Source organism: Daphnia magna, linkage group LG1 (assembly GCF_020631705.1).
Source record: "Daphnia magna isolate NIES linkage group LG1, ASM2063170v1.1, whole genome shotgun sequence".
Classification (NCBI taxonomy): domain Eukaryota; kingdom Metazoa; phylum Arthropoda; class Branchiopoda; order Diplostraca; family Daphniidae; genus Daphnia; species Daphnia magna.
The window spans coordinates 17671091-17695522 of NC_059182.1; the positions used below are offsets into that span (position 1 = coordinate 17671091).

General features: G+C 42.0%; 2 protein-coding genes and 2 long non-coding RNA genes across 6 annotated transcripts; 2 read left to right on the plus strand and 2 right to left on the minus strand.

The window, feature by feature from the left end:
* Positions 1 to 3277: 3277 nt before the first annotated feature.
* Positions 3278 to 10493, plus strand: LOC116933903 (protein Wnt-10b). The gene is made up of 4 exons (XM_045168523.1): positions 3278 to 3971; positions 4907 to 5313; positions 8612 to 8901; positions 9654 to 10493. The coding sequence occupies exons 1-4, from the start codon at positions 3895 to 3897 to the stop codon at positions 10122 to 10124; spliced, it is 1245 nt and encodes a 414-aa protein (XP_045024458.1). The 5' UTR covers positions 3278 to 3894; the 3' UTR covers positions 10125 to 10493.
* Positions 5383 to 8739, minus strand: LOC116933912. 2 transcript variants are annotated; one of them, XR_006642729.1, is made up of 6 exons: positions 8601 to 8739; positions 8363 to 8530; positions 8152 to 8286; positions 7960 to 8086; positions 7652 to 7858; positions 5383 to 7577 (listed from the first exon to the last, which is right to left on the minus strand). It is a non-coding gene; the product is annotated as an uncharacterized LOC116933912 (long non-coding RNA). The 2 variants fall into 2 exon arrangements; XR_006642728.1 differs by having other exon boundaries at positions 5383 to 7858.
* Positions 10494 to 12261: 1768 nt separating the features above from the next.
* Positions 12262 to 22266, plus strand: LOC116933924 (neither inactivation nor afterpotential protein C). 2 transcript variants are annotated; one of them, XM_045168524.1, is made up of 26 exons: positions 12262 to 12636; positions 12741 to 12919; positions 12986 to 13200; positions 13266 to 13319; positions 13380 to 13492; positions 13719 to 13866; positions 14003 to 14093; positions 14159 to 14254; positions 14335 to 14523; positions 14586 to 14774; positions 14841 to 15043; positions 15104 to 15414; positions 15476 to 15686; positions 15755 to 15899; positions 15971 to 16124; positions 16195 to 16484; positions 16545 to 16825; positions 16892 to 17047; positions 17112 to 17284; positions 17405 to 17604; positions 18225 to 18442; positions 18526 to 18612; positions 18813 to 18992; positions 19050 to 19221; positions 19282 to 19536; positions 21393 to 22266. In XM_045168524.1, the coding sequence occupies exons 1-25, from the start codon at positions 12504 to 12506 to the stop codon at positions 19513 to 19515; spliced, it is 4422 nt and encodes a 1473-aa protein (XP_045024459.1). In that variant the 5' UTR covers positions 12262 to 12503; the 3' UTR covers positions 19516 to 19536; positions 21393 to 22266. The 2 variants fall into 2 exon arrangements, with proteins under 2 accessions (XP_045024459.1, XP_045024460.1); XM_045168525.1 differs by lacking the exon at positions 21393 to 22266 and adding an exon at positions 20379 to 20801.
* LOC116933935 lies at positions 19210 to 20385 on the minus strand. Its single transcript, XR_006642730.1, has 2 exons — positions 19901 to 20385; positions 19210 to 19802 (listed from the first exon to the last, which is right to left on the minus strand). It is a non-coding gene; the product is annotated as an uncharacterized LOC116933935 (long non-coding RNA).
* Positions 22267 to 24432: the final 2166 nt, after the last annotated feature.

Below are 24432 nucleotides of genomic sequence, written 5' to 3' on the forward strand. Positions count from 1 at the left end.
AAACGAGGTAATCTTAATAGGTCAATAGCGTTTGAGGAGAAGGTGGTAGTAAATCATCTTCAGGTCTGAAACATTGTCCGGACGTCAATATAACATTTCCCCCCCTAACGGAATTCTTCAAATCTTCTCATTTTTCTTGTTGTGATGGTTGTAGTCGTTGTCGAGTGTCTAATGTATTAACGTAATGAGTCGTTGCGACGGGTCATCATTCACTAAAAAAGAAAAAAAAAAAAAGGGAAAAGCACAATTTGAATAATGAGCGGCGGGAGAGCGAACGACCACCACGATTCGGACGCCTGTTGCTGCTGGTTGCTGGTCTTGCCCAATTTACAAGAAACGGATGGATTCACTAGATGATTGCTGTTGGTGTTTTTCCACTCAAGAAAAATTTAAAAAAGAAAAGGTCCATGCTTCTGCAACTTAACAAGGAAATGGCGTGCTGCTTTTTTTTTTTCATCTGATTTTCTTGTTTGATGTTGTGTGTGGTGCGTGATGCGCCCTGTTTGTTGTTGCCCGGAGTCTTGGAGGCCTTCCCTCTCACGGTCCGTCTCTCATCGGAGGGTCCGAAAAGAGGAGGAGGAACACCAATGGTGGCCACGTCGAGGGAGGTTTGAGGTGGGTAGGGATTTATGGGCGACGGCCGCCATAGCTGATTCGTTACGCCATGCCAGAACACGCCGCTCGCGCGGACTCGCGACTGGACCTCGTACGCTGGCGGCCACAACTGGGAGACGCCCATTCTTGCTTCCCCTTTCTTCATCTTCCCTCCTCTTCCGCCGCCTCCTTCCCTTCTTCTTCTTCTCTTCTGTGAATAGCCCAGTCACCTTTTTTCTTATTTATATTTCTTGGTAAGGACTTGGTGTCTCTATTATGCATCTAGGGCTCAGGTTTCAACCCGCTCGATTCGACACAATGAAGCGGCAATATAGGAGCAAACGAGCATGCTGGGCTAACGCTATCCATCTTTTCCTCTGTTGCGTATCGTTGTTCACAATCCAGTGGATATACCCACGGATCACATTCTTCGCTTATGACCCTCTGTCCGCGTCCTTTGTTAAGTTGTTAAAAAGCGGATGCGTCTGGCACCGGCTGTATATATGCTGCTTGAATAGATAAATAGCCGCAATGCATTCGAGGCTGACATTTCTATTCAGAGGTACGATTACTATACATACAAGTGTGTGTGTGTGTATATATAGCACACACATAGAGATATACAATATGGCGTAACTGAATGTGGGCTTGTAACAAGAGAAGCGAGCCGAAGCGAGCCATCCGATCAAATGTCTATCTACGGCCATTTTCAGCCGAGAATTGTTTGGAAGGCATTTGAATTATTTCCAAGATTCCAAATATTGATAAATATACCTGTAGACCATGACTGTGTGTACGCTTTACGTTACAACGTCGTGGACAGTTTTCAATCGATGCATTCGATGATAAGACGAGAGCAACGGTTTTTCGTTCATGGCGTCAGCGTTCAGTAAGTCCTTTCGCTCGATAAATTGTTGTACACAATTGAATTTTTTTCGACCTTCTATCGACCACACATTGCGTCTAAACAATTTCAGAATTTTTTCGCCTTTAATTTTTATTAGTATGCCATTGCAAAATCAATCGGCAAATTAGTAAGACCTTGATGTATCATCTAGCTCCAGTGAATCAACAAAATGAGCAATGAGAAAATGAATAGCATCAATAACACAAAATAAAAACGAGTCCCAACTGTGATGTGGTAGGACTCGAATCTCGTCCTTTAGGTAGGCAGTTACATACTTTCGAATACGTGTATCTATACAGGTGTAGCGCTACATTAATTCGTGTATGCACCAACACTTGCACAAGTGGAGACTTTCATTTCACTCCACTTTCAAGTAGGTAAATCCTTTGTTACTGTGTCTATTAAAAAGGAATGGTCTTTTGTGTCGACTGTGACATTCTATATACAAACAAACAAAACAAGGCGAGCGAATTTCTACGCTGGAACGTTGGAGGTCTCAGCATAGCGCAGCGTACAAGGCGGGGTCAAAGCTAAAGGAACTTTAATCAATGCGTATATATTTTTACACGTAACACAAAGGACACATGTCACTGTGTCCGCAACGCAATGTAGAAAGTAGCGAACTAGAAAAAACAAAAAAGAGAAGAGAACACGGTGCGTGGATTACATTGAAAAATGACCCGTCTCAATCCTTCATGCCGGAATGTTTTGTTGTGAAGAAGATTTCTATTCAATATTTTTTTCCCAAAACATTTCCAACATTTTTGTTCGCTCCCTTCTATTTAATTCTCCTCCTCTTGATGTTGATCTACTAGCGGCTGTTGGTGACCGCCGTGTTCATGCGTACTGCATGTATACGTGGCCGCGTGAATATCATTGTTGCATCCAGCTCATTATATTTAAACATACCACAGTCCTGACCAAACAAAAGGATAGATAATAAAAAAAATATATTAAAAAAGAAAACAAAAACGAGCGGCCAGCAACAATTTGGAGGTTGTTTTTTTTCTAAGTACAAAGGATCTCGTCATGAGTTAAGGTGAAAGAACTCGTGACAGGTGAAATAAATCAGGGCGATATAGAAGAGAAAAGAAGAAGAAGAAAAACTTGGAAATAAGAATGTGACGGCCACAACTGAAGAGAAAACAAGTGAAGCCATGCCACCAGCAATGAATAGGCAAAGGCCAGCGCAAAGGCAAAAGAAAAAGTGGCAAGTTGATAATGTGTGAGGTGTCGAAAAGAGCAGGACCCTTTAGCCGCTTTGAAACATGGATGAAAGAGCTGCTTCTTTCTCGCCGTTTTCTTTTTTTTAAATATATTTTTCTCTACCAACTCTTGACGATCATCAATGTCTCTTTTGCTTGTCGAATGAGCTATAGTCTCCCCCCGCTAACTTGAACCTTCACAAAAAGGGGGACAAGCCCACCCTGACAATAGATTTCTCTCTTTTCTTTGTGTGTTTCTGTGTTAAAATGTCGATTGTTTGACTATCTAAGCGGCGGGTCTGTATATACGGTGACCACACCGATGATATTCTTCATGCCACCCAATTTTCCAGCATCGCTCTCCTCAGAACGTGAAACATGGGAGGTGACTCGACCTGCACGCACGCTGTGATCGTGCAGACATTTGTCGGTCGACTAGATCGACTCCGGCCAGAGGAGAAGAGGTGGAGCTTGAAGAAAAAATGTTCCAGGATTTTCCCTTTTTATTTATTTATTTTTTTTTCTTTTTCGCCTTATTTCTTCTTCTTCACTCGTGTGTATATCTCTCTTTTTCTCTTTCAATCCGCTGCAAGGGCTATTCTGCCTAGACGAAGGTGAGGGGGAAGGCCGAGCCCGCTATTCCGACTGGCGGTAGTGATGCTGCTAGTGGGTCTGCCAAGCTGCGCTCCGTTAGATTGAATATCTCACACAGTTATGACATTTGCCACGACGGCTTTGCATCTCTCTCGCTCACTCTCTCCCTGTCTATCTCCCAGTCCCCCCTCTCTCTATCCCTCGCTCACTTACTTTGGTCGGCGCTTGATTCACGGTGGGTGGTTTCAGGCAGAACGGACGCCGCCGTCGTCGCGCAGTGATCCATCGGTTCGCTCTGTTCGCTCCATCAGTCAGCATCCGGCTCTCTCGCTAACATATCTGACTCATTTTTCTTTCCCTTTTTCCCCATTTGTTTTTTTTTTGTTTTGTTTTGACGGGACAGTTTTCAAATGTCCCGCGTCTTAATTGACATCGACCTGTGACGGTGAAGAACCGAGTGGCTATTTGTTTTGTCGTGCGTCTCAGTGTCCGTTGCAGCACAAGTGCACAAGTTCAACGCGATTGGCTATTTTCTTCATCCGTATCACGTTCCATGCACCAACTATCCACCTGTCATTCACTGAATAGCACGTCATGGTCACCAGGAATCTCCTAAGATTTACCGTTCCGTCTGTCTTTGTTTTGATCGTCGTTTGTTTTTTCACTAACAGGTATAGCGCAAAATGTTTTCTATTGTTATTTAATTAAAAGAAAAAAAAAACGTAGGGGGGTGACAATAAGAGTGACGTCAATCCAACATTTGGACTAAACAGCGGGCTTTTGTAGATTGTTTCATGTTTCAGTAGAATACCGCAACGATGGGGGGTTTAAGTTTGAAATTGAACACCTGGGTGGATCTGATGACGGTCATAACGAACGCCATCAAATAATGAACGTGCGTAGTTTAATTAGACGTTTCCCGTTGCTCCATGAACGTCGGTGAACTTGTCGGCCCGTCTACCGATGCATCCAATAACCATCCCTCCCCGAGTTGGCTGTTAAAGTTAAAAAGGCAAGTTAGCCCGTGACGACCTGCAGGGGGAAGGTGCGCCCTCCCACATCTTTGGTCTTTCTCATTCCTCCCTCTGTTTATAGACGTCTACACTCGTTAACATTAAACTCCGGTGTTATATATTGTGATGTGTCTATTGCGCTTTGATCTGTGCGGGTCTTATATCGTAGGGCCGGCGTAGTAGAATGGGGTTAGTCGACGTATATTTAATGCCAAAGAAAAAGAAAACCAGAGAGCCGAAAAAAAATGGGAAAAGAAAAATCCCCTTGTCTTTTCGAATTTATTCGACTTGTAACTTTACCCTCCACCCTGTAAGTGGTCGTTATCGCTGTCAAAACTTTGGAACCCAACTCATGGCCGAGAAAGTTTAAGAGCTGCGGCTGGATGCAATTACATAAAGAGATCCATCGCTGCACTTGTTATCCGACACACGTCAGTCAGAGTCATCGTATTGCCAGCGTTTACATTCTAATAACGAGCCATCATCGCTCACTGGTTTAATGAATGTTGATTATGTTCTTTTTACGACTTCTATAGTTTTATGGGTTTTTTCCTTTTGTTTTTTTGTTGCTCGACGTGAACGAAATATAACAGCCATGCAGGTGCTGACACGAATAGCTTCAATCGACGAACGACCAGTGGGAAAACATCGTTGATGCGACGTTCTGATTTGCTGTTGAGCGGCAATTCGTTAATGAATATCCGTCGGAAGCCGGATGAGAAGAGACGCCAAAAAGAGGACAAATATTTCTTCAATTCGGTGATGGATCGACAACGTCGTAAACCTCGTCCGACGAGCGCCATTTGCAAAAATTTCCCGGGACTCAGTAAAAAGCAATTGGAGCTCTGCTTTCGCTACCCTGACGTCATGTCGGCCGCTATAGGAGGCCTTCAGTTGGCCGTCAACGAATGCCAGTTCCAGTTCCAGAAACACCGATGGAACTGTTCGGCTCTGGAAAGGAAGAATCGCAATCCTCACAGCAGCAATTTTCTACAGAAAGGTAAACAAAAACACTGTACGAACTCTTAATGAACTCACTTGAACACATTCCATTTGTCCATCTTTTCTTTCTGTATTTTAAGAACTAAAACAAAAAAATAATTTGTACATAAAAAGCCATTACCGGTTACTCGATATGCAAGCCAATGTGCGGAGAGAAGATGATAAGCCATCAGCGATATAGCCTTGGTTGTAATAATCCGATTCCGCCTCATTCTTTTCCATTTACTGATGGATCTCGCCTTCGAAACGTTGTGCTACGATGGCAATTGGATATTTCGTAAGCATCGAACAATGCGTTGAACCCCCCAAGCTGTTACTATTATCGATGAAAGGAAGAACAAGACGTCAACCAAATAACGAAGAAAACAACACACACACACACACACAAAAGCGATGGTTATCAAACAAGAGAGAGAGAAAGGAAACCCTAAAGCGTCATGGCAGACAATCATCAGTGAGCGAGCAAGTTTTCCTTGGCTTTTTTTTTTTGGTTAAAGGTAGAGGGGGGACGCAGACGATTTCTTCACATCAACAAGACGCACAAGAGCAACATACACACACACATACAAAAAAGTATTTCATCGGGATGAATGGACGCGCTTGGTTCGCTTTTGACAAGAAACCCCCCAGACTGGTTTTCTTCTCTCTGTTTCTTCTGAATGTAACCAAGAGGTCCGTGTCTATTGTAGCCCCCCCTCGTCCTGGACCATTGAAATGGCTGTATGTGAACGTGACGCGATAGTAAGCAGCAGCTTGTTGCATGTGCCACCTTTCTTTCTCTGTCTCCGAAGAATGTCGCTTATTAAACCAGATAGAGCTAAGACGTTTGAGAAATGCCTACTTGTATTGGTAGTCGAGGGCTTTTCATCCTTTTTTTTTTTTTCGAGTTCTATGTGTATTTATAATGTAAACGTTTCATGTAAACGCCACACAAGAGAAGCTCAACACCGCACAGATTTCAGCTGGCAAAAAGGGTCCCGACCGTGTCGAATCGATTGACTCACGTCGCTAGCTAACACACAATTAGAGATTCGTCAGCTGGTAACGGTTTCTACGTTTTTCATGAGAGATGTGAGAGGCTACTCCGAAAAGAGAGTGACATCTGCGTAAAGCTCAGAAGCTTTCGTTTTCTTTTTCTACGTGGTCATGTCTCAATTCTCATGGCTATCTCTCGCATTTTGCCTTTCCTTCCTCGCATCCACCGGACATATCCAAATTTATGTTTCTTTAGAATAGAGCATTATTATTTTTTTTTTTTGTTTGGATAAGGTCTTGTTCGTCTCATGTGGTGGACAGACGTAATCTATGCTGACTAGGACTGGTAGCCTCTTGTCGACGTTAGCAAACGCGCTCAGCGGTCGTGTTTCTATAATGAAAGCCCTTGCGATTCAATGATGGATGCAATCGGCGCATTTTTTTTTTTCAGAGAGAGAAAAATATGCAGATCTTGACAGATCGTTCTCAATGAACTAGTAGCGGAACGGCTTCGGGTTTGCCAAGTCCATTAATTATATTGCCATCTTTATCTTCTTGCGCTAGTCTATAATGGATGTCTTCTTTATTTTTATGACGTGATGCGCTTTTCTCGGACATCAGAATTTGACTAGCGGGGTCCACCTGGAACTCTCGCAACACGTACAATAGTCAGAAATGGAGGGGGGAAAGAATAAGGATAAAAGAAAATAGGAACAAAAGCCAAAAACGAAATCAAGAATAACATGGAAGTCCGTTCTTTCGAGGATGTTATTTCTTTTGTGTGCACGTCGTGGCAGATACGGATGCATGTTCGGCTGGGTGGTCTGACCATTCAAACTGGCTCTGATGATCTGGATAATACACTCAACAGAGGGGTCAGAAATAGAAGAAAAGAAGGGGATCAAAGAAGAATGAGTCTAAGAAAAAAGCAGCAACACACACACACAAAAGCGGAAAATGAAAAAAAAGCTACACGGGGGCCCACGTCGGTCGATTAAGATTCGAGTGAGAGAAAAGACAGAGCACAATCGATCAATAAGAGCATGATGAAGCCGAAAAAAAAATGTTGTCTTAGAAAGAAATATTTATACATTTTTTTTCTTTCGGGAACGAACCGCGACCTGCTGCTGTTTTCATCTTTGCATTTCTTTGGGTAGTCTCGCGATTAGCATCATCATCATCCGCATACACATGAGGCCTTCATCTGGCTGATGGTGGGGGGAAAGGGCCACGGCTACGGTGTTATGTATAAATTAGTTATTGCGTCCCAATGTATGTAGAAGAACCCTAAAAAGAAAAAGAAAAAAAACTAAAAGGCAACGATATTTTCGTGGAATTTTGTAAATCACGCTTGATAATACCGACTCCGGTCTGGGTCTCATTTCATCCTCCTATCCTCTCAGCGGAATTTTGAAAATCGGCTGTGTAGTCACGCTAATCATTGATAATTTTAAATGGCCTGTTTTTCCAGAAACGGATATGCCAAGTAAGCCATTTTTAAAACTACGTCTAGAAATGGCTTCTAGACGTTGTCGTGCTTGAAGGTTTTGAACATGCCACGGTTGAACCTGACCAATTATTGAAGTAAAAAAAAAAAAAGTACAGCGGCACAGAGATTGCGGCATGTAAATTTGACGTTGCTGCCTTCTAAATTTCATGAGAGTTTTACCTTGAAAAGTGATTGCGCATCTTATTTCAGCTTCCCTTCTTATACCGTAGCGCAGAAATGAAGGTGAATAACATGGGGATCAATGTGCGTTGTAACGTGTAATCATCCGGGGCTGCATTTTATCCGCCTTTATCAAGACGTTACCGTGTTGTAATGCAATAATGATACAAGAAAAGTGTATGGTACGTGTACCTATACAAGCGGCTAGAGCTTCTTGTGTGGTAAATGTCAAGTTATAAACGGACAATGGCGCACTCCAAAAGCTTCGTTATTTTTGCTATAGTGAGTTGCTTCTTCAAGCGAGTAAAAAAAAAAATGTTCGTGGATCTAGACGGGCAAAGAACATGTTTATTGACACTTATCCGAAACATTAGCCAAGTGGAAAAGAAGACACACATTATACCTTTTACACTGAGATTTAACACAGCTATTTTCCCATCCAGATGTTATTCCATTTTTTTTTTTTTTTGTGGTCTTGTCCATCTCCTTTGCGGCTTAGTGGGCCCAAAGATATCATCACCGTACAAACGTTCAATCCGATAAGGATGTCACCTCAACATCCAGCGAATGTCTAACATTTCTTTTACAATTCAATCGCCTCTCCACGGCATTTAACTTTAAGAATTTTGTTGTTTTCTTACCCAACATTTAGGTTATCGGGAAACAGCGTTCGCGTACGCCGTTTCCTCCGCTGGAGTGGCTCATTCCGTATCAAAGGCTTGCGGCCAGGGCAAGTTGGAATCGTGCGGTTGCGACCCGAAGAGCCAGCGCGGAAATGGCGGTTTTGGCTCATCGTCAACGCTCGTCGATTGGCGCTGGAGTGGCTGCTCGCACAATATGGATTTCGGCGTCAAATTCTCCCGCTTTTTACTTGATTCACGCCAGCGCGGACAGGATATCCATTCGCGGATTCACTTGCACAACAGTCACGTCGGTCGAACCGTAAGTCCTACACTCCTTTTTTGTTCTACGGTACTCGACCTCTCAAATACGTGGACCGAGAAAGTCTAAAGGGGAGTTCTAATGCCATTAAAGTCTCAACAACAAAAAAATTCTCGTTGATAAGCTTGGAAACTGTTAGATCCAATTAGACAGAGTCTCCCGCATGAGCTACACGGTCGTGTGAAGCCTGAGAAGAACATAATCTGACAATCATATGCAGGAAAAGTCTCCTTTTTTTTTTCTAACCGAACAAACTCAAAAAGGAATAGGATTTGCTTTTTCCTGTCCAAATTCTCCTTCGCCACTTTGCTTTCGGTTCCGTTTTAGATTTCGAGAGTTGGAAAATAATTGCTCACCGCCATCTGTTTTTTGGTGGCTAATTCATCGCACGGCCATGACCGTCTCAATAGTTTTGGTCGACGCAGTCTCGACTGATGGCTAAATTGAAGACGTAGTCGTAGCGAACCGACGGCGCATCCAACGCCTCATAAGTTGCCCTTGATTACTATGCTTTGGCTCCTCTCTCTCTCGAGTTAATTGAGCGTGAAATTTCTAAGTGGCCTTCTCCGCAAGAGTGGGAAAATATTTAAGCGTCAAAATATGGGGATGGAAGGGGAGGAGAAGGTAGGCGGAGGAATGGATGAGTCAGACCGCCGTGAGAGTCCTATTCTTCTCGCTGTTGACCTGCCCTTAATGGATCAATCTGAGCCACTCTCTGTCCCTTCTATGATGATGGTTATTGAACATCAAAGGTGGTTGGAGCCAATTCCGAAATCCGATGTAAATGCCACGGCATGTCCGGTAGTTGTGAAATGAAGACATGCTGGAAAGCTGTGCCGGAATTCCGGCGCGTTGGAACCGTACTGAAGGAGCGTTTCAACCAGGCCGTCCTGGTCGATCAATCTCAGCTGGGCAATGAAGCTGGCAGCAGTAGCAAAGGACGCCAATTCGCTCGTCGCATCCGCGACACGGACCTGCTCTTCTACGAGCGATCGCCCAACTTCTGCGAAGAGCGGCCGGATGTTGACTATCCGGGCATTACCGGACGACGTTGCAACAAGACGGGAGACGAACTGGACAATTGCCAGTCGCTTTGCTGCGGTAGAGGTTATAACGTCGTCCGCCAGAAACGGACGGAACGATGCCACTGTCGCTTCCATTGGTGTTGCTCTGTCGTGTGCAACAATTGCACCGTCGAGCAGTGGGTCACTGTTTGCAAATAAATTCGTTTTCCCCCAACTCATTTCGTTACCTGTCTGTTTGTCCATGTTCGTTCTTGTCTCACTTCTCACCAAGTGGAAAGAAGAAGAAAAAAAAAAAAACAGGTCCGTCTTATCTTTTGCCATGTCATTGCACTTGTTTTATTTGGATAAGATCCGATTTCGTGCTGTCGTTCTCGATTTACGTTACATAATTATGTATACATACTGTATGAATATATAGAAGAAGAAAAGTGTTGGCCGAATATACCCCGGTGCTATATTTGCTTATCTTTGTAATGTGTAAACATGTTCTAACCCATCCCCAGTGTAACCTGACTGTCGATCTCTTTGTCGAGAAAACAACAATAATAAATATACATATATACTGTGTACAGATATCATCCAGTACAGCTGAACAAAACTCAGACGAGGGCAGACATGTAATCCTGTGCAGTGGGGAATAGCATGTGATCTATTATGCATGGTGTAGTGAAATTGCATGCACTGGAAATCTACACGAGGAAATGAGACAAGGGTAGCGAGAGAGGGGGGGGGGGAGGGACAGTTGAAATCTTATTTTAGAACAGGACATCAAAGGAATAATCTCGAATCGACGAGTAAATTGGGCAGATGGCATCCTCATACCGACTGGCAGCAGATGATTGCTCTTAAGTGACATACTCAACTACTAAGAGTAAAGCTCTTTCTGCTGCCCCCTCATCTCCCCTTTTTCAGCATCCGTTCATTTCCGAAAGAGTCTGCTGCAAAAAAAAAATATATAAAATCAAAATAATGAAGGAAAGAAGTGAAAACGCTGGCCCAGCCAGAAGGGGGAGGAAACAGCGGACCCAAGCTCTCTGGTGGGCTACGGCCAACGATAAAGATCACACTGAGCGCCGCATATAATGACGATGGTTGATGTAACGGACAATGCCAGTCGGTGCCAAGCTGATTTCTACCCTCTCTCTCTCTCTCATTACCAGTTCCACGTAAGTGTGTGTATCTACATGTGTGTAAAAGAGGGATAGCTGAAAACCTATCGCACTTAAACGTACGCACAGACAAAAAAAAATGAGAGAAAACAGAAAGAACGTACGCAATAGATTGGAAAAAAAAAAGAATCTGAAGGGGAGCGAGAGATCCGCCTCTTTACTTTTCTAAACAGACGGGCGTAGAACACATTTACACAGAGACATACACCGTCGAGAAGAGCCAAATATAAATACAAAAAAAAAAAAAGAATGTAGATAAATATTCAGTTGAAAGCTTCTCATTATGTGTGGCGTAGCGATCTAGTTGATAAACTCAGCGGTCCCCGTCAATTTTCGCTTGGGGATTCAGATGTGTGTAGTATTTGAGAAGATAAGGCCGGTATACCGACGTTGGCCAATCACGAGGAAGTTTTTAGCTTCTTTTCCAACAATTCTTTACCCCCCCCCCTCTAACATCCAATGAGCCTGTCAGTGTCTATCAACATCTCTGATCGACGCTCCGTCCGGAGTAGCCGCACCGGGATGAGACCCTGGGAAAAACCGATCTACGCCCCCCTTCATAACGAACGAAGAGCTGGCCTTTTCTCGTCGTCGATGACTATTGACATTCTTGTTTTCATAAAATGTTAACGAAAATGTTAAAATCTTGATGGAAGATTAATCTAGATAGCAAAGAAAAACGTGTAAGTAAATATGAAGGTATCAAGTCCTGAAAAGAAAACTCTGGTCGCATTAAAAATACTGATTTTCAATTCAAAAGTTATCAAAATCATCAAAGGAAATATGGGACGTTACAGTGAAGTTGAGCTACACAGCAACGTAGCTGGGAGACATGCTAGTCCTCGTTCATAATCCAATTGTTGTTAATGAGATCCACTGTGGACGGTGGGACTAATTGGTGTAGTAGCACAGTGGGATAGTTGGCAATTAGAGTCAGGGCAAGGAGGAAATCACGCGATGAAAAAACTGCAAATTCAAACCACCGCCGAGGGGAAACCGCTTCCCTGTTTCATTTCTTTTCTCGTTCACCCTTTTTATTTATCTTTAAACATACTTACGGACTGACATTTTTACCGTGTTAGGCCGTCCTCTATTCGCGCAACTAACAAGATTAAACCCTGTGTCCTATTTCTGACAAGACTATCGTGAATATTCGTCTTTGTATTGAGTTCCTTCTGGCTAGGACCCCCAACCAGTTGGCTCCGGTACTTCGTTTGAAGTTGTCCAACACAAGGTCGTCTCAATTTGGTGGAAAAAGAATTCAATTTTGATTGTTGCAGTTCATCCTACGAAATATTGGCTACAATTTTTAGATAACGTTTCAATTGCGAATGACCTGATCGTGTCTGGATCATCTGTAGAAAGTTGGCCGGATAGAATAAAGGGGGGGAAAAAAAAGGAAAAAATCATGTCTTACTACGGGAAAAGCCTTTATTTGGATTTTAATACATTACCCAATGTTGATCGTCGGTTCTCTCTCGGACGTATCCTAGCAAGAGGAACTTCAGCCACTATTTATCACGGCGTTGACCGTGAAGCAGGTATTGCAACTTCAGCAATTTTCCCATTTGTCTGTGTACCTTGTCTTCCAAACTGGTGCCGACATAAACTTTATCCACACATAACTGAATCGTTCTATCGTCAGGTGATCGAATGGTGGCAGTCAAAGTATTGAAAAACTTGGCTGAAAACGTAGAGTTCATCGAGGAAGAGTACAGGATCTTCAAGAACTTGAGCAGACATGGAAACTTCCCCACTTTTTACGGTGGGTTCCTCAACAAGTTTGACAAGGCCGATAAAGATGAGCTCTGGTTGGTCATGGAGGTAGCTATCATTTAGTTAAACCAATTCTCGTTTTCATTACATCATGGAGCGGCTTTGTGTTCGCAGCAATGCGAAGGTAGTTCCTTGGGCGATCTGCTTTACAATATGGGCCTGAAAAGTCGCAAGTTGAGTGAACCATTGATTGGTTACATCGTCCGCGAACTACTCAACGCGCTGAGCTATCTCCATATGAACCACATCATTCATCGTGACGTCAAAGCTTCCAACGTTCTTTTGACATTAGACGGAGGGGTCAAGCTGAGTGACTTTGGATTCGCAAGGTAATGCAGATCGTGAAACACCGTTTGAGTAGATGTAAACTTTTCGCCTTGTTTCCCCGACGCAGACATTTGAAGCACACGATGAGTCGACGATCTACTTCCATTGGTTCGCCACATTGGTGAGAAGGCAAATAACAATTCAACATCAATAGCATTCAGTAATAGACGATGGTATTCAGGATGGCTCCGGAAGTCATAACAAGCAGCCCAAATGCTCCAGGAACTCTGGAACCACTGGACGATGACGAAGTCAGGAAAGGCTATGATCACCATTGTGATGTTTGGTCTCTCGGTAATAATGCCTGATAAACACGACCCTAAGAAAGTATAGCTGGCATAAACGCGGAAGCCTGATTCCTATATTGCTTGGGGAACTAGCCAATTGAAATTCAAAAGAGAAGTGTGAAGCCAAACTTGGACATTTCAGGGACTTCCCTGTCTTTTTTGTTGTTGTTCGATTTTGTGATCTGACAGACGCTAATTGAAAGAACAGGTCACTATAGAATTGTTTTGTTTAGGTATTACAACTATAGAGATGGCCGATGGAGAACCACCATTATGGAAACTGCATCCTATACGAGTTTTGTTCCAAATTGTTAATAATCCTCCACCTGAGGTGAAAGTGCCTTCGGACTGGTCGGCAAACTTCAGGGACTTCATTTCAGAGTATTGCTGGCGATTTTTTTTTTTGGTTTCTAGCTTAATTTACCTAACCTTGTTATTCACATGGATTTGCGATGTCCATCACGTGTACGTTTTGACATAGAACAAGTGATTCACAATTAGGATTTCTTTTTCGTAGATGTCTAATCAAAAATCCCGATCATCGGCCAGTCATCATGGAATTAATGGATCATCCTTTTATCCAGGAGATCCCCGAGGATACGGGAATGGTAGGTTTTCTGTTAGAACATTATCATCTTTACCGAAACTGATTGCTCCTCCGAACTTTGAACAGCTGCAAAACCAACTGAAGGTTTTGATCACGAAACACGCTTCGTCCGTTGATTTGGAAAGACCGCATGAAGTTATCGCTAAAAATGGCAAGCTGAAGGTCCGTACGAATGGGATTGGCTATTAAAAGTCTTTGCACATAAGAAGGATGAAAGAAAGAAATTGAAATCGTTCATTTAGATGGAACCCGACGGTCCGTTTAAAAAGATATATCCCGACGATTTGGCATCACTTGAAAGCGTGGACGAAGAAAAAGTGCTAGTTACTCTCGGCAATCGCTTCAGTCGTGGCCAGTTTCAAACTTACGCTGGAACTGCCCTTCTTATCATCAATCCACTGGCGGAACAGATCTCAGTCTACGAGAAAGAGGTAAATCTGTTTTAGAATAGTCCCATAGGTTTTCAGTAACCGCTGTAAGTTTCAATGAATAGCACCATGAACGCCACATGTTCAAAGCTCGCTCTGACGAGGAACCCCACGTTTATGCAGTTGTCGATCGAGCTTGGCAAGACATGCTTCACCATCGAGAACATCAAAACCTTATTCTATCGGGTGATCGTAACTCTGGCAAGTCTTTTAATTTCGCCCAAATCATTAACCATCTATGCTACATGGCAAAGGTACACGTTGCAATGTGGTGTAATTAGAACGATGTCACTATGGAGCTGTTTATCTAACGTTTAAAGGGCAATCAAATGGTGGCTGAACGAGTTGAGCAGCTGCCTGCAATCCTCGATTGTTTCGGCAACGCGGCCACAGAAGGAAACGCCAACAGTTCCCGACATGTCCGCTATATAGATATGAAATTTACCGAAAGTGGCAAACTTAGTGGAGCCATCATAAGCATTTACCTACTGGAGAAATGGCGTATAAGCGAATCGCTTTCAAAGTACGTCAATATTCTACTCAACATCGATTATCAAGCATGATGGGTTCATTGATTGTCTAGGTCAAACCGCAACTTTCACATCTTCTACTACGTCTATTACGGACTGAAATATGAGGAGCTTTCGGAAAAATACTTTCTCGACGGTCAGAGAGACATGCGTTTTCTACCGATCGGTGACACAGACGCCGAAATCGGTTACTACTTAAATGGCTACAAAAAACTGAAGAAACATCTTCGTTTTTGGGATATGGAAGGAGAAGAACAAGAATTCATTTTCCAAACAATTGCGGCCATACTCCTTCTCGGTCAGATTCGATTCGATGATCAAAACGGCCAATCATTCATTGCCAATCCCGACATCTTAAATAAAGGTAACAGTCTCTATCAAGTGTAAAAATATCAGAGTCCATCAACTTCATTGTTTTTCTACAGTTGCAACCCTCTTGAGCGTTGAGTCATCCAAACTCGGATGGGCTTTGTGTAACAGCTCAAAGTTCAAAAATGGAAACGTGGAAGTAGAATCAAGCAGTATAAGTGAATGCGGCCAATCTCGTGACGCCCTTGCAAGAGGATTGTATTCTCGTCTAGTCGATTGGCTAGTCAACATCCTCAACCTCAACATGTGCCTCGGAAGAAAAGCCTTGTGAGTCAAATATTTAACTATTTTCATTTGACATTAACTCATTCGTGTTCATTTCAACCTTTCAATAGTGGTGAGAAAAATTCAATGGGAATTCTAGATCCTCCAGGATTTGACAGCGCGTCACGCAGAAATTCATTCGAGCAGCTCATTTCCAACATCACCAATGAGCAATTGTCTTACCATTACAATCAGAATCTTTTCTCGTGGGAAATGGTATAACCCTATTTTCCAATTGATTGCTTCTTCAAAACTGACAACTGCTGTGTCAATTTCAACGCATTTAGCAAGACTACAATGACGAAGAGATACAGATGGGAAAATTTGCTTTCAGAGACAACCGGAGCGTGCTGAACGCAATGCTTTCAAAACCCGATGGTCTGCTTTCTGTCATTGACGAGCAGTCACGCGCCCCCGACGCCAATGATCAAACTATACTAGGTAAGTTGTCTTAATCACTTTAATAATTGTGCTACTAAACACGATGTTTCAACAAAAAAAAAAAAAACAGAACATTTCGAACGAGTCATTTCACCCCAACACGTTCAAACCGAGAACGATGGCAATTTCCTTGTCCATCATTCGGGCGGTGATGTCCGCTATCGCATTGATGATTATTTGAAGAGAAACAATGATTTCCTGTCGGCTGAGTTGATAGGCGTCATGAGAAAGTCGAATAACGCGCGTATAGTCAACGTTTTTACCAACAAAATGACCAAGACGGGACACGTCACCAGTGATCCATCTAACACTCAGAAAGTGAAAAAAAGTGCATCACTTGGTGTACCAACGAACAACAAGGTACGTAATTGAAAAATCGGATCTGTCTAGGTGAGATACATTTTCTTTTTGCGTTTTCAGGGATTCAACACCTTGTCGCAAGGACAATATTCGCAGACTCGACAGATGCAGACAATGGCTATGAAAACGCGTCAGTCATTGATCCAGCTTTTGCAGAAGCTAGTGCATGGCAGTCCACACTTTATCCGCTGTTTGCGACGATGTAAAACTGCATCAGCCACTGTCGTTCTGGACAAAGCTTACCTTGCCGAACAGATACGTGGCTGCAACCTTGTCGAGACAATCAGAATCCGCCAGAATGGATATGCTTATCGCATTCCCTTTGTCGAGTTTCTACGCAGGTTCGGCCACAAACGCAATAATTTGTTTTGCCAACGCTTTGATTTCAAATACGTCCTGAACTGAAGGTATCAATTCCTGGCTTTTGATTATGAAGAAACTGTGGACATGACACAAGATAACTGTCGGTTGCTCCTCCTTCGTCTCAAGATGCCTCAGGAAGGCTGGATGATGGGAAAAACCAAAGTCTTTTTGAAATACCATACGGAGGAATATCTTTCCAGGTTACCTCATGAATGCTTCGCTTCCATATCAGTTTCATGCTTAAACAAAGCTTGTTTAACATAGGCTTTATGAATCGCAAGTGAGGAAGATCATTAAAGTCCAGGCCATCATGCGAGCTGTGATGGTCAAACTGAAAAAGAAACAAGGGAGAAGCAGTCGTCCTGCTCAACGACGACAACCCATTCGTACAGCAAACGACATGAGCAAGGATGAAGCAGCTCTGGCTATTCAAAAGAGTAAGAGATTCGTGGGCTTGTAGAAAAGACGCACTTTTTTTCTGGGCCGATCGTTTATCTAGACGTGATTGTTTGCTGTAACAATATCATTTTTTTGGTTTGTAACATTTGCGTTTCAAGGCTATAGAGGCTATTCGGTTCGTAAAGAATACGGCTGCGCACCGGGCAAGCCCAAGCGTTTCAAATGCGTCACAATTCAGGAGGAAGCGGCCAACACCATCCAGTACTTTTGGCGGAAGTGGAAGGGCAAAACCATCTACCAGCAGCTGCTCCTCTATCGTGCAGCAAAGCAGCAGGACCTCACTTACTTTTGCCAACAGGTCAGAACATTCCAACAATTCGATCCGCTTTAGAGTTGTTAGAGTCGTTGGGTAGAGGGAAAGAAGCAGGAAAAAAAAGTAAATGAAAATAGGATAACAAGAAATAAGAAGCTTAGATGCCATCTAGTGTTTTTCAAGTTTAGAAGAATCTCCGTAAAAGCTACTTCAGATTTCAACGTCCATATATGAGAAGGGAAGTCGTAGAGATAATTTCGGTAGTTGTTATTTCTACGTACACGTCGACAACGGCCGAATAGCGGCCATATTTTACTTTGAAAAGGCCTTGCTGACATACAAAGTCGCCACTAATTACAGGGTTAGAGTTTCACTAATTGGGTTTGAAGCGTTTCTTTATTTTCCCCTGGTTCTTTACATTGTGCTTCATTTTCAGCCTCAGGACACAAAACAGTTTCAGTTTCTTAATCACACATTCACGCAAAGAGTTGTTTCCTGTTATTGATCGCCACAGCTTCCGGTAAAAGAAAAACGAGCCACTTACAGTAAATTAAAACGTATATAAAGGAAATTCGTTAACAAGGACGAACAAGACAACAACCTGCGGCTTTACACCTACGTTGCCCTTCGTTAACTTAATTATATTTATAATTTTTTTTCATCAGGTTCACATTTACAACCAAGAGTCTTGCGGTAATATCCGGAAAACTGAAGCCCCTGTAAATTTAAGGGAAATCAGTATTCGGCCACGTCTAGCAAACCGATCGATTCCAAAACCTACTGGCCCCAAAAAACTACCATTGCTTCTGAAAAATCGTCATTTTCTTGACACAACTTTCATGTGTGTCAAGGCTTTCAACAAGAGCGATTTAGTTGTGAAACAGTACGTCTATTCTTTATATTTAACGTTTATTCTGGATCAAAAATTTGCCTATTCTGGCTTTACAACCATTTATAATTTGATAGGAAACCGACAAGTTTGGATTTACCAAATGTTGCCCCAGTGAATAAAAACAACAGGACGCCCAGTCCACCGTCATCGCAATCTCCCAGGTATGTAACTTTTTCAAATTATTTAACTTTGCCGCCCTTGAAAAATGGAGTAATGGAGATGTTAATATCTTGCCCATAGATGGCGTTCGCGAAATTAGTAAACAAGTTAAAGAATTATAGTAACGAAACCAATAGAAATAAAACCAACCTTGTTATTCAAATACGTGTACATGAGTTCATTAGATGTGCTTTCGTTTCAGCCGATATGGCCGATATGACGACAAGTCACCTGCATCTCGAAATCGGACTCCTTCGCCGAAGCAATCCCCTAGTAACCCGGTAACCGAACGAAGCATTTCTCCTAATACCAATGGTGCTTCGCCTAACAAGATTAACATCCAAGTGACTGAATGGAATAGAAAATCACCTGAGCCTCCCAAGTAAAATGTGTAATTCTAAAAGTATTGTGTCACAATTCATATTGGTTTTCTTCTTAGGTATGGGTTGTCAAAACCTGTGGGTCCAAAAGTCAATGTACAGCCCACATACACAGGCTATTCTATGGCAAAACCATCTGACCAACGGCAGATTGCTAAAGAAATTGAGAGAAAAGCTGTTGAACTTGGAAAAACTTCCAATGAAGAAGATGCTGCACCATTCAATTTCCAAGTACTTTATATATTATACAACAATTACAGTGTGATATTTAAAAAATTTGTTTGGCTTAAGGGGATGCTTAAAAAAACCAATTATAGCAGAGGTTCATTGAAAAGACAAAATGGTGAAAAAGCCGACACTGAAAATACTTTTGGAAACAGGGCTACGAGCCCATCAGTTGTTTATCAGTCAAAACCAGGATATTCACCAACCAACATTAAAATCAATCACCAAGCGCCATCACCAACTCTTAAGCACCAGATTATCCCAGGATTGGTCATTGAAGGAGAAGAAGCAGACCTTTGAAGTTTCAACAAAGTTCCATCTGTAAGAATATTTTTCTCTTTTTTTCACCACTCATTCGGGGGTTATCTAATCTCTAGCGCCAGTACTAGATTAGCAATTTACTTGAATTCCACGTTGAGGTCAGGAAAGGATGGGTAAATTCCATCTAAGAATTTTTGCTGTATGCTTTGCAAATTTTTCGTACAGCCAGTAGACCGAGACAGCGATCAGGACAATCCACAAGGCCTTTATGGTTTTTCGTCCCATTCCTCCGTCAAACGTCAGGAGATGTCATATTGCGCTGGATTCTGTGAAAAATGATTTTTGTTTTAAAGAATGGGGAGAAGAAAAAAACAATTGAAAAGCAAGTTAATGCTTGTCAATGGGAAATTTGTGCATCCGTTACCTGTTGAATAATTTACTTTAAAAAAAAGTAGTGAGACAAGTAAAAGTTTAGTCACAGACTGGTTTGACATGTTTTATCTTGTAGCTAACTCAGAGAAACTAACAAGCATTCCTCACACTTTATTCAGGAAGCTGTCTGGTTCCATAAAGAAATTCCATCCTTACAATAACATTAGCATTTTATTAAGGCCCGAGTATTTATTTTGCGAAAAACAGGGAGAAGCAATGAATTAGTCGGAATTACAAGTGTTATAAAGCTGATCGTTTTGAAGGTCTTGTGTAATCTGCGCAGAGCGTGGGACAGGTGTACTCGCCCTCCTTTGTTATTCCAAGAAAAAGAGAGATAATTTGTCCGAATTGAAGGTGTTGAGAAAAGAAACGCAAAAAAAACCCAAAACAAAACAAACCGTGTATATATCGATCAGCCTAAATCAAAACACCAATGACCCGTGAACAAAATCCGTTAATTTCTCTTCAAGGCCGTGATTACAGCTATTCCTGGCGATTCACCTGAATTCTCCTCCCTCCTTTAACCATGTCTTCAGCGTCAAGAACAATTGCCAAGAAGAAGTAGTTGAAAAAATACCCAATAGATGGCTCTCTTGGTCCATCTCGGCAATTTTATTTACTTTCGCGTGAGTGGAGTTTGGTTAGTCCCGAAAAGTTTTTTCATCGTTGTTTCTCAATCTTATTTTCTTTGTTTCTTCGTCCTTTTGTTTTAATTCAGAGTCATTTCATTGTTGCCTTTTTATTTACGAATTTTTTTTATTATTTGCTGGCAATGGTCGTCGTCCTTCGCTCTGCTAATCGTCGTGGCTGTAAACTCGAATACGATGAGCCGTTTAAAAAAAAAAAAAAATGATTCCAAACGAAATTGAAAAATAAAATAATTGAAATGGAAACGTTGGCGGCACCCAAGTGTTGAGAGAAACTTTTCCGTTGTCTTAAAACACTATTTTTTGTGGTGTGCTCTGTGTGTGTCTCTGTCGGTTCTCTTTCCCCCTTCATCCTCCCGAACAACACCTGAGCGACGAGTTAAAAAACGAGAGATAGAGAGAAAAAGAAGACTCTTGCTAGATATACCCGAAGGCTAAGGGGCTGTATCATTAAGATAGAAGAAAAGAGCCGACCGAGAGAATAAAGAAGATGAGGCAAAGGTGGAAATATTTTTTTTTTCGAGAGCGTCGGCCGCAGAAAGAAAGTTTTAAAAAAAAAAAAAAAAAGAGTGGGGATTATTTGCGGCATATATGGCGCTTAATCTTGGTTGTATAACGATTAGATGGGAGGCTCGAGTTGGCGGCTGGCGCGTAAGAAGACGGGAATAAAAAGTATGGACGAAGGAATTTTTTCGAGGAAACAAAAAAAAGCGATAGAAAAGACCATGGCGACGATGACTACGAGACACAAAAAAAAATTTATTTATAAAAGAAAGAAGAAGAACTGCCATGTAATAAATTTTTTCCTTCTTTTTTTTTCAAATTTTTAAAATGCAGCGAAAAAGAAAAGGAGAGACAAGTGGCGCTGCGTGTAGTCGGGATATGTGAAACGTAACGTGCGATGGAGGACGCTCTCCTTCTGCTCTAACGTGAATCCATGACTGATGTTCTCATTATAAGAAAATTGTGAATAGTTAGTTCCCCTCTTTTTATTTTATTTTATTTTATTTTTTGTGCTTTGTGATACGCACCTGCCGCCTCATCCCCCCCACTACCCTCTGCATACCCTTCTTCCATTTTCACCGGCCCCTTCTGCAGCTACTTACCTTTACGGCGCCCGAAATGTAATGTAATAACCGCCATTAGTGCACAGTGCGTACTTCAGTACTTACATATTATTCCACTCTCTCCCCTTGACTGTGGTCTTCCTCTCATCTTCTTCTTTTTCTATAAATCCCCCCCTTTTCTTCGTCCATTTCTTTTTTTCATGTCCGTGTACGTTGCGTCCCATCCATCTTTTTCGCTGCTGTTGCAGCAGCCCTTGCGTGTTGCTTTTTTTTTTCTTTTCGTGTTCTTCTTCATCATCATCATCCAGCAGCCCATCTTCGGCTGTATTCTCCTTGAATAACATCTTATAATGTCAGCAGCTGCTGGATATGTCTGTCTTTTTCACGCCCCCCTCTGGTTTCAGAGATATCGCATTTCATTACATTACAGATAGCTCCTTTTTCCTGCTCTATCCGTCGGGTGGTGTCTTTAAAAAAAAAAAAAAAAGAAAAAGTAAAATGGTTTTTTATTTTTTTATTTTTTGTCGGCAACAACGTAAGGGAAAAATCTCGGATGGGTGTGTTGAAAAAAACAGCTGTGACGTCAGCACGTATGAAAATGGACAAACCCTTTTGAATGTTCAATAAAATTTCGGGCATGTGTACATTCAACACGCACTTGAAAAAAAAAAAAAACAACAACAAAAGAAATAAGGAAAGGGTTTTTTTGTTTTGGATAAGACACGAGATATAAAAAAAAAAAACTTGAAGGTCTTCTCCGTTTGTTTTTGGTCTTTTTTCTCCGGATATTTCTTTAGTATATTAATATCTAAAGCAAATAAGACGACTCACGTCGGCGTCTCTTTTTCCCTCCCTTTATCGTCTCCTTGAAGCCGTGAACGAAACAAATGTTTTAAAAGGTTCCGGCCGGACGGGCACGAAGAATGAAGCACACGGAAGCCCCTCCATCCGCCGACAAAAGAAGATGCGCCCAACAACAAACAACAAACAACAACAACAAAGAAATTTCAAGAAAAAAAAAAATCCCGAATATAACAGCAAATGAGTGTGTGTATGTGTGTGCATAACACACACACATCCTTGGTCATCCTATCGGGCCACATTTTCCGCCTTTGTAGATTGCCGCCGACAAAAAGCAACTGTTGGGCTTCCTTTTAATAATACTAATGACATCCCACCCACACACCCGCACCACCACATTTTCGTTTAAAGGAGTGGGGGAGGGGAGGGATATTTTTCGGATAAAATTGTCTTATAATACTATGTGTAATAAGAACTTCAAAGAGCCCGACCGCCTTGTAGACGCCGTATCCGACAAGATATTCTGGGGTCATCGTCAATGGATTCCGCGTTTATTAAATCATCCACACGAAAATAAAACATAAAAAAATGGAAGGGAGAAGAAAGAAAAGAGGGGGAAATAAATCATTTGTATTCGTGTGTGTTCTTCCTCTTTCACACACTTTCTTATCTTGCCGACTTATGGCTCAATCAGCGTGATCATATACGCTTTGCGCGTTCTCTCTAATTCCAAGTCCGACATCCGGCCGGATGCCCCGACGATGAGTCTTTTTTTTTTTTTTTTCATAAGAAAAGCGATAAAAAATGTTGAAATGTACCGCATCTTGTGCAGAAAGAAATGAAGACGGCGAGACAATGTCATTACAAGGTGAAGACAGACGAGTAGAACGTGCAATCGTTCGTGATTCACGTTTGGAAAGAAAAAAAAGAGACCACACCGAACTGTCGGGATGAATTAAAATTAAGCGTCCCTTTTTACGTATATATTTTTGCATTAGCGGTTGTGCGCTCGGGTAGAAGAAGATTTTTTTTTTAATTTATTTTTGTAGCGTGAGTCCTTTTCCGCTCGATAGCCGTCGGCGTTGTTCTTTCAAAGCTCACGTAACGTTTTGCCGCCGTGCAAATTTGCGGTAAAATGAAAGTCGTGTTTTTCTCGTTCGTTTTGCGCCACCAAGGGCGGGCGTCGTCGATTATCCCTTCGTTTTCTGGCAACAACAAACAAAAGCGACGAAGACGTACAACACACACACACACACACGACCGAACGTACAGGAACTGCTACGTCGGACACGGACGAGAGCGTGAAAGGCTACGTCAGACGAGAGAGGGCACCGACAAAGCGGCCGAAAAATGCTGTTGCTCCGATGGTGGTGTGTGTATATATTTAGCAGATGGCGGAGGGGAGCGTCGCTATTTTGTCGACATTCAAAACGAGAATATGCAGAGACGCTGCTATGCTATACGAAGAGAAAGAAACTAGGCGAAGATCTGTCTAATTAAAGGCTAACAAGAAAGAAGAGCGACACAAACGAGAATAATAACAAGTTTTTTTTTTAGAGCCAGTCAGCGGCGCCTTCAGGTAAGAAGAAAATCCCTCCCCCCTTTTTTTGTTGCTTCCCTCTTCCCCCTTGTTGTTTTTTTTTTGAATTCTTGATTATGTTCTCCTTTTACGACGAGTCCATTCTCATTATATTTCCAGTCGGAAAAAAAGAAAAAGAAAATTTTTTGAATAATACAACATTTTTTTGTTTGATTGAAATTCTCGTTCGTTCAGTTTTTGTTTTCTATTTCTCTGGCCGAACGTGATATTTTCTCTTGGCAACGTTATTGTTTTCTCATTAAATGTGGATTTTTTTTTTCTCTTACAAATCAAAAACAATCAAACAAACAACAACAAAAAAGCATTCTTTTGAAATATAGGTTCTTGCTGTCGTTCAGAGTCAAATGAGTCGGAATGAAACAATCGTGCTGACTCGATGTTTGATAATCAAGTTCTTTCTTGTTTTCAA